This window comes from Mandrillus leucophaeus, unplaced genomic scaffold (genome assembly GCF_000951045.1).
Source record: "Mandrillus leucophaeus isolate KB7577 unplaced genomic scaffold, Mleu.le_1.0 Scaffold1504, whole genome shotgun sequence".
Lineage (NCBI taxonomy): Eukaryota > Metazoa > Chordata > Mammalia > Primates > Cercopithecidae > Mandrillus > Mandrillus leucophaeus.
Genome location: NW_012101482.1, coordinates 176,158 through 185,761, shown reverse-complemented (window position 1 = coordinate 185,761; position 9,604 = coordinate 176,158). Strand labels below are relative to the sequence as shown.

At 38.6% G+C, this 9,604-nt stretch overlaps 1 protein-coding gene across 4 annotated transcripts in view; it reads right to left on the bottom strand.

The window, feature by feature from the left end:
• The window catches only part of CORIN (corin, serine peptidase), a 222,459-nt gene that overhangs the window by 44,265 nt on the left and 168,590 nt on the right, over positions 1–9,604 (bottom strand). For all 4 annotated transcript variants that reach the window (XM_011975028.1, XM_011975029.1, XM_011975030.1 and 1 more), the window contains 3 exons: positions 9,290–9,403; positions 7,322–7,432; positions 6,097–6,226 (listed from right to left, as the gene is read on the bottom strand). In XM_011975028.1, the coding sequence (XP_011830418.1) occupies positions 6,097–6,226; positions 7,322–7,432; positions 9,290–9,403 (355 nt within the window). The remainder of the gene's footprint in view (positions 1–6,096; positions 6,227–7,321; positions 7,433–9,289; positions 9,404–9,604) is intronic.

Sequence of the window (9,604 nt, the reverse complement as noted above, 5' to 3'; positions counted from 1 at the left end):
TATGCACATGTACCCTAGAACTTAAAGTATAATAATAATAAATAATAATAATAATAATAATAGAAGCCCTCTTTGGTCAACTCCTGATGGATTATTCAAGTTATAAATCACGTTCTTATTTACCCAGGATCCATTCATATCATGTCCAAGACAATGCTGCAACCATGGTGATGAGTGGGAATAAATTTTTGGAGGAAGTTAAAGTGTAAACCCTTATACCAGGGATTATTAGGGACTAGTAGGTCATATAATAGAAGCTGTCTTTGTGGTTTTGCCCAGATACAGAAACATGCTTTGAAAAGAATGTTTGACCAAATTCTATTGACCAACACTAAAAGATCAGGGCATAAAATCAAATTGCAACTAACTCCATAAAAGCATTTTTGCCAAAATCATAGGGCCCAAACACACTGCTTCCCAATCATCTAACTTTAGATACAGCTTGTGGAGCCCAGATATATAAAGAGTCACATTTCCCTTAGACTAACTCACTCAAATACCAGATGTTACAACTGAGCATTCGGCAAATATCAGAAGGCAGTCTAAACTCTGATTTGTATCATCAATTAATTAAATGCCCATAAGTTTTTTGATACTGAACATGCAGGTACCAAAGTCAATATGCTGTTAATGTGGTTTGGCTGTGTCCCCACCCAAATCTCATCTTGAATTGTAACTCCTACAATTCCCACATGTCATGGGAGGAACCTGGTAGGGGGTGATTGAATTATGGGGGCAGGTCTTCCTGTGCTGTTCTCATGATAGTGAATGAGTTTCAGGAGATCTGACAGTTTTAAAAATGGGAGTTTCCCTGCACAAGCTCTCTCTTTTTTGTGTGCTGCCATCCACGTGAGATGTGACTTGCTCCTTCTTACCTTGTACCATGATTGTGAGGCCTCCACAGCCATGTGGAACTGTAAGTCCATTAAACTTCTTTTTTTCTTCCCAGTCTCAGGAATGTCTTTATCAGTAGTGTGAAAATGGACTAATACAGTAAATTGGTACCAGTAGAGTGGGGTGCTGCTATAGATACGCAAAAATATGGAAGCAACTTTGGAACTGGGTAACAGGCAGAGGTTGGAAAAGTTTAGAGGGCTGAGAAGAAGACAGGAAAATGTAGGAAAGTTTGGAACTCCCTAGAAACGAGTTGAATGACTTTGATCAAAATGCTGATAGCAATATGGACAATAAAGTCCACGCTGAGGTGGTCTCAGAAGGAAATGAGGAACTTGTTGGGAACCAGAGCAAAGGTGATTCTTGTTATATTTTACTAAAGAGAGTGGTGGTATTTTGCCCTGCCCTAGAGATCTGTGGAACTTTGAACTTGACAGATGATTTAGGGTATCTGGTAGAAGACATTTCTATTTTTTTTTTTTTTTTTAGAAGACATTTCTAAACAGCAAAGCATTCAAGAGGTGACTTGGGTGCTGTTAAAGGCATTCAGTGTTATAAGGGAAGTAGAGCATAAAAGTTAGGAAAATTTGCAGCCTGACAATGCAATAGAAAAGAAAATACCATTTTCTGAGGAGAAATTCAAGCTTGCTGCAGAATTTGCAAAAGTAATGAGGAGCAGAATGTTAATCCCCAAGACAATGGGGAAATGTCTCCAGGACATGTCAGAGGTCTTCATGGCAGCCCCTCCCATTACAGGTCCAGACGCCTAGGAGAAAAAAGTGGTTTCATGGACTGGGACCAGGGTCCTTGTGCTGCGTGCAGCCTAGGGACTTGGTGCTGTGTCCCAGCTGTGCCAGATATGACTAAAAGGGGCCAAGGTACAACTCAGGCTGTTGCTTCAGAGGGTGGAAGCCCCAAGCATTGGCAACTTCCACAGGGTGCAAGTTGAGCCTGCAAGTGCACAGAAGTCAAGAATCAGGATTTGGGAGCCTCTGCCTAGATTTCAGAGGATGTATGGAAATGCATGGATGCCCAGAGAGAAGTTTGCTGCAGGGGTGGGGCCCTCATGGAGAACCTCTGCTAGGCAGTGTGGAAGGCAAATGTGGGGTCAGAGTCCCCACAAAGAATTCCTGCTGGGGCACAGCCTAGTGGAGCTGTGAGAAGAGGGCCACCATCCTCAAGACCCCAGAATGGTAGATCCACTGACAGCTTATACCATGTGCCTGGAAAAGCCTCAGACACTCCATACCAGCCCATGAAAGCAGCCAGGAGGGAGGCTGTACCCTGCAAAGCCACAGGGGCAGAGCTGCCCAAGACCATGGGAACCCACCTTTTGCATCAGCGTGATCCAGATGCAAGACATGGAGTCAAAAGAGATCATTTTGGAGTTTTAAGATTTGACTGCCCTGCTGGATTTCAGACTTGCATAGGGCCTGTAGTCCCCTTGTTTTGGCCAATTTCTCCCACTTGGAATGACTATATTTACACAATGCCTGTACCCCCACTGTGTCTAGGAAACTAACTTGCTTTTGATTTTACAGGCTCATAGATGGAAGAGACTTGCCTTATCTTAGATGAGACATCAGACTGTGGACTCTTGAGTTAATGCTGAAATGCATTAAGACTTTGGGGGACTATTGGGAAGGCATGATTGGTTTTGAATTGTGAGGACATGAGATTTGGGAGGGGCCAGGGGCAGAATGATATGGTTTGGCTGTGTCTCCACCCAAATCTCATCTCGAATGGTAACTCATGGGGGCAGGTCTTTCCTGTGCTGTCCTCATGATAGTGAATAAGTTTCACAAGATCTGATGGTTTTAAAAATGGTAGTTTCCCCACACAAGCTCTCTCTTTTTTGTGTGCCACCATACACGTGAGATGTGACTTGCTTCTCCTTGCCTTCCGCCATGATTATGAGGCCTCCCCAGCTCTGTGGAACTGTTAAGTCCATTTAACTTCTTTTTCTTCCCAGTCTCTGGTACGATCTTAATTAGCAGCATGAAAGTGGACTAATACAGCTGTCACAAGTATTTAGGGACTTCATTTATACATTTTTCTAATCAAATGGCCATCATACTTCCAATCTGGGCTGAACTCTTGAGATATCAACAGATGAAAGCAAAAAGCTTTTCAAATTCAACAAAGAACTCTAAATCTTCTCATCCAGACAAGCACTGAGTTGAGAGCCTAGCATTTGAGAGTAAGACATGGAAGGTATAATTTGGGTCTAAAAAAATCCTAAGTGCAAGTGTTTTAAATCAACTGCCTCTATCAAGAAAGCATTTCAGTAGAATCCCTGCAACACATGAAATTTGGTAGACCTGCATTCTTGATAAATTCCCTCCGAAATATACCCCCTGAAGTAGATGAATGATCCACTTGGAATTAGGTTATGCTGGTTCTGGACCCTACATACACTACAATGCCATTCTCCATAAATGTTTACTGAATGAACTGATGAATGAATGAGTGATATAACAGATTTATACTATCAAGGTAGGATTAAAGTTTTATGTTTTTCTTGTATAATTTTAATAGAAATGCCATGTTCTATGCAATAAGTCTACACCATTCTCAGATGGCAAAATATCTGGACTTTTTTCTAACTTTGTGTTATTGGCTGTTCACCTACATGTCTTCCCTGCTCCATTATAAACTCTGACGATCTTATTCACTTTGCATCCTCGACCCAATGCCTAGTCCAGTACAAGGCCCATAAGCAGATACTCAAAAACAAAAAGGGAAGGGAAATACTGAATGGAATTAGTTGGGAGTTGCTTTTTAAACTTCAAATTTTTGATGCAGAATATGTCTGAATGTACAAAGGCAGGCTGGCATAAATTCCACTCCAGAAGCTAAGAAGGAACACCCATTCCCACTTCCCTCCTTTTGCAGCATAGGCCGATCATGGCCAGACAGACCGTTCTAGCAAGGACTGTGATCTGGAGGAAATGACTCAAAGGTGCAGGGTGACTTAGAGTTTATTTGAGTCATCGGTGGCAGAATTGTGAATTTGCAGCACAGCAGCTGGTCTCCAGAGACAGTGGTCACATGGCAGCTGCCTGAGCCTGTTCCCTCAGCAGGAAGCTAGCCTCATCTTGACCATTACCATCATGGCTAGCGTAGCCTGGCTCTCCAGATTTCTGTCAATTCATAAGCCACTCAAGTCAACTAAAGAGTAAACTTCAAGGCAACTAAAAAGTTCAAAAACTACTAGTACTCATTTCTTTAAAGGACTTATCACCACTTACCCATTTTTCCCATTAAATCAGTCAAATAATGGATATGGTTTTCCAACCACACCTCTATCTCATATTTTCCTAGCCCTTCTGTGAAATAAAATAATCTAAAATAAAAAATATCTGTATGTCTATTTGCATTTTATATATCTAAAGATATCTAAAATATTATATTGAAGTTTCAATTTCCAACTATGTTGAGAAAATGGAGCAAATGGAGTACATATTTTTTAAAAAATCCAGTGTGCACACAATAGCCAAAGTTGGGAATAATCCAGATGTCTGAATGGATAAACAAAATGTATATCCATTTAATGGCATATTATTCAGTCACAAGCAGGAAGTAAGTACTGGTACATGCTACAAGACAGATGATTGAAAATGTGCTAAGTGAAAGAAACCAGATGAAAAGGCTACATGTTGTATATTTCCATTTATATTAAAATATCCAGAATAGGCCAATTTATAGAGGCAGAAAGCAGATTAGTGGTTACCTGGGCCTGTGGGTATGAGTAAATGGAAAGTAACTGCCTAGTGAGTACATAGTTTCCTTTTGGGATAATAAAAGTGTTCTAAAACAAATAGTGGTGATGGTTGCACAACATTGTGAATAAAATAAATGCCACTGAATTATACACTTTAAAGTGGTTAAATGGTGAATTTTATGTATGTGCATTTTAACACAATAAAAACTCTAATACGCAAATATTTAGAAGAAACATAAAGAAGCATATTTAAAAACAGAAACCTATCTATTTACAATAGAACAGCTATGTTCAGTGTGGCTTGTCAAAAGAACTTTCTGGTTGTAAAATCTTTGCAGTTCCAACCTTATACTTTGCAAATAAAACCTTGTATATATAACGTTTTATCGAGAAGAAAGATGCTTCATAACCATATGCAAAAGATTTTTCATTTATCTCTGAACACAATCATATCCTATTTCATTTAGACACAATAATGAAGTTGTAAAAATGAAGTCTAATTTAATAGATCTTGGCAAATACAATTTTCCACTCTCGTAAAGTTTAAGGTTCCTTTATTATAAATGAGCATCGGTTATTCAATTCCTAAAGATGTGGGTCTTTTCAGGGGTGAAGTGGACTCAAGATGTTGGGAGCTACATATTAGTAATTCTTTGAACTAGGATAACAAAAATGTGCTGCTAGTTGCTATCCCATAACTGAATGACTCATTATTGTAAAGCCGTTTCAATTTTGTTCAGTGGATCTCAGGAAATGGCATTTACTCAATTTTTTATTTAGTCTAGAATTTTAGAACTCCTTTGTCTTCAATTTCTCTAATTTCTACATTTCCCCCAAATCTCAAGTATATCGATGGTAAAAGAAATACTTACATATTCTAAGACCCCCAAAATTATTGCTTTCCATCCCCAATGGAACTGAAAAAGAAAAACCTCACAGAATAGCAAGTATCTAACTTTCAAAGGATCCATTTCAGTACATCTGTATCAAAGCCAGAGTGAATCTTTTCATTCTACTGAGAAGCGAATATACTGAACTATTTCTTGATTTACATTTACTGCCTTACTTAGAGTAAACAGAAATGCCAGCAACTTCAACTTCTTTAAAAATGTGTTGCTTAAGAAGAAATTTTCAATAACCTCTTGGGGGAAAATTACAAGATTTTTTCATCCAGATTTCTCAAAGGAAATGATCATAATGCTTTTATAAATAATGAAAGCATTTCGTTTCAGAAGTACTTAAAATACAATTACTTCATTTACTTTTAGAGACTCCATCAAAGTACGTTTCCAGCGCACACTCCTCAGGGCAGGTGCCTGTAATTAAATGTAGTCCTCTCACCTGATTCATTTCCTGGGTTTTGAAGTACTCTTTGTTCGAGAGCACTAACTCTCTATGCATCCATAAGGAAGATATTACTGCCAAGTTCCATGAAGCTTTCTGAGAAATTCATCAGTGCTACAAACTACTGACCTTACCCTAAACCCATCTGCTTGCAGGCCAACTGACTGAACATCTCCTGCCAGCCATCTGCACACACATGGTGTTCTGTGGCAGCTCTGTGAACCATCAGAAAGGAAGAGGAGTTCACATTTATAGAGAGGGTCACTAGGGAAAGAAAAGACAGGGGAAACCCTAATTAAAAACATTTCTTCCCATGGAAGCACATAACTTTACATGCCTCTGCTTCATTGGCATACATTCATTTTTATTTTTTTTCATTAACCATTTGATGTGTATCTACCCTGTGCAAATCACTGCCTTCAGTGTGCTAGAGGGCTAAAAAAAATGAATTAGAAATGTTCTCTACCCTCAAAGAACCGTAGACTCTAATGAAAGAGACAGGCAGTTCTTAACTTTTCTTGATGAGTCAGAAGACAGTCAGAGCCAGGCCTCATCCCATGAGTTAACCAGGATTTGCATAATTACAAGAAGTGAGTTGTAAATCCATTTCTATCATTTCCTTCAAGAAAGCATAAGAGAATGCAAGTGCGTGAGAGGGATGCAAATTTAGGATTAATGTGGTATATGTGTTAATTCCTATTATATAAAGGAGCATCCTCTGTACTTAACCAGCCTCAGAGCACTTATGAAACGCTGCACAACTGATGACAACACACATGAGAATCATGATTTGGCTGGTTGATGCAAAGGACTGAGAAAGAGCTGAGTGAATGGAAGGAGTGATGAGTGCGGGATGAGGAAATTAATCAAACTCAAGATCACAAACTGCAACACTGGAGGTGCTGGTAGGAGATGTCTTTAATTCCTGTCTGTGTAAGGAGCTAGATAGTTAGAAGTCTTGGACTTAGAGAGTGTAGGGAAGGCAGAGGGGCCACTTGACTATTCTATTCTAGTAGGTATAGATGACAAAAGATTGGCAGACTATCATTAAATTTATTGAAGTTGGGTTTTAATGAATAATTTTTAAATCCTATTCCAGCAATTATATGATTACAACATTTTGAACAGAAAATGTTTTTCCCTATAATATAAATATTTCAAATAGTGAAGTAGCTTGGTGGGGAAATTTTCTCTAAGTTGGAAATAACACACATAGATCACCACTATCAGCTTTTATAACAGTAAAACAAAATAGATGAACTTGGCCAGTAAAATCCGGGAAGTAATTTAGGATTCATTTAGCTTCAGTGGCTGACAGGCCTGAGAGAGTACAACAGATGGCAGAAACAAGTAGCTCACCACAGTCCCATTCATCTGAACTGTCTGAGCAGTCGGCTTCACCGTCACACCACAGGTTACGTGACACACATGCATGGTTTGCACATTCCAGCTCATCATCTTGGCAAAATGCTGGCATGGGGAACAAAAAGTGAGAAGGAAAACATTTTAGAAATAAATGTGATTATCACTAACATGCACATCTTCATGTGCCAGTAGAAGCATGGAAAGAAGAAAGTATGTGATCGCGATCGCTGAGACTTCCAAACGGACATGAAAACAGTATAAACAGAATTTGTAAAATATTATTTAATAGACATCAATACACACAAAGAGCATTTAAACAGAATTACTACGTTCAAGTGACTCAATGTTCTGATTCTAACAATCAGACTGAATAAACGGTACTCACAGCAGCAGAAATACCCAAGATCAGAGAACGGGGTTAAAATCTGCATGAGCAGAGCATGAGGGATGAACAGACTGAAGCCACCTTAGAAAGAAAACAATCTCTGTCCACAGAGATGCATAATGGGTTTTTTTTTTTTTTTTTTACATCTCTACTATTAAATGACTCTGTGAATCATACATAGTTCTCTTTTGAGTTTTAAAAATTATAGTAAATCTCCTTGATTGCCTACTTAACAACCATTTCCTTTCTTCCTCCTTTTTTTAAGGGAGCCCAATTTTGTTCAGACCCCCACACCCACCATCCCCAGTTCCAAAGGAAGATCCTGATTAATTTAAGCTGGGCATGGCATTTTTCTGTCTACAGTTTGTTTGTTTGTTTGTTTTCTGAATACAATTAGTAGTCCAGGAGTAAACATATGCTCTGATATCATAGGCCTTGGCCTGTGGTTGTGTGACTGTGCTTCACAGGACAGCTCCTTCCCAAACTCTGCTGCTGTGCCATGTGCCCTAGTTGGGGACAGGAACAACCTGGAGAAAACAGCATCTTTTTTTTTATTGGTTCTCCCTGAATGGCGCTTCTTTTTGCAGTTCAGCTGTTTGTAGCAAGTGTCTTTTCTAACTACACAAAGGCTCCTGACGGCTAGCTGTCACTCTGCCCAAAGTTGACCTGAGCGAATCCCTTAATGATATCTTGGAGATATGAACATGGTCCTTCCTCCTTCCAGGTGGACATGATCAAGGAAGCATGGTGCCCCAGGTGCCCATGGTAATGTCATCTTTTCACCATTGTGGGAGCCAGCCTGAGTTGAAACTGAACTGAAATCACAGACAAGGTACTAAACTGCCACATACAGCCTCAAGAGTCCATCCTACACTTGACTCTTTATATGATAATATAAAACATGTGAGATATATATATACATATGATAATAAAAGATAAATGTCTTCATTGTTTGTCATTTCAATTTGGGCTCTTCTGTTTGTTTCTGTTTCATTTATCTATCTGTAGGTAAAACATCTTAAGAGACATAATTATTTTCCGGTTCTAAAAGCAATGGTCATTCATTTAGAAAATGTAGAAAAGAGAGAAAGGCACAAAAATTTAATAATTACACCACCCAAAGACTATAACTGTAAACTTTTAATTATGACTTTCTGATCTTTTTCTATGTGTGGATATATGTGCTTTCGAAACTCAGGACAATAATGCACATTATACTGAATATTTTGTTTTATTCAACTAATGATATAAAATGAATCCAAGAGAAATTTTTCTTCTCTAATCTAATTTTAATATTTGCATATTATTTTCTTGTACGGTTGTAGTTTATGTTCCCTATTTTTGGATATTTGGAGGTATTTTAATTTTCCCATACTATAAATAATGCCAGAAGAATATTACAGTGTATATATTTTACACATATTTAGTTGGCTTCTTAGAATATGTATTTACAAGTGGAGTTTGATCAAAAGATGTGAAAATACTAAAAGATTTGTATGGATACTTACACATTTTTGGCTTGTATTCAAAATGAGACTTAACTGGTGTTTAAAATAAAAATTCGCATAAGCACTTACAGCAGTTTTTTTCATCCATGTAATCAGGGCAGTCTGGGAACCCATCGCAGATGACTGTGGGCTTCAAACATTGTTTATTGGATGGACATTCCCAAAGATCTCTCTCTTTACAACCTAGACGGAAGAAAAGGTTATTTGCAATAGACGTGGAGTTGAAAATAATGATAAATTCAATCAATGTAGAAAAACTACACTATAAAGGCATGATGTCGGCTGGGCGCAGTGGCTCATGCCTGTAATCCCAGCACTTTGGGAGGCCGAGGTGGGTGGATCACAAGGTCAGGAGATCGAGACCATCCTGGCTAACACGGTGAA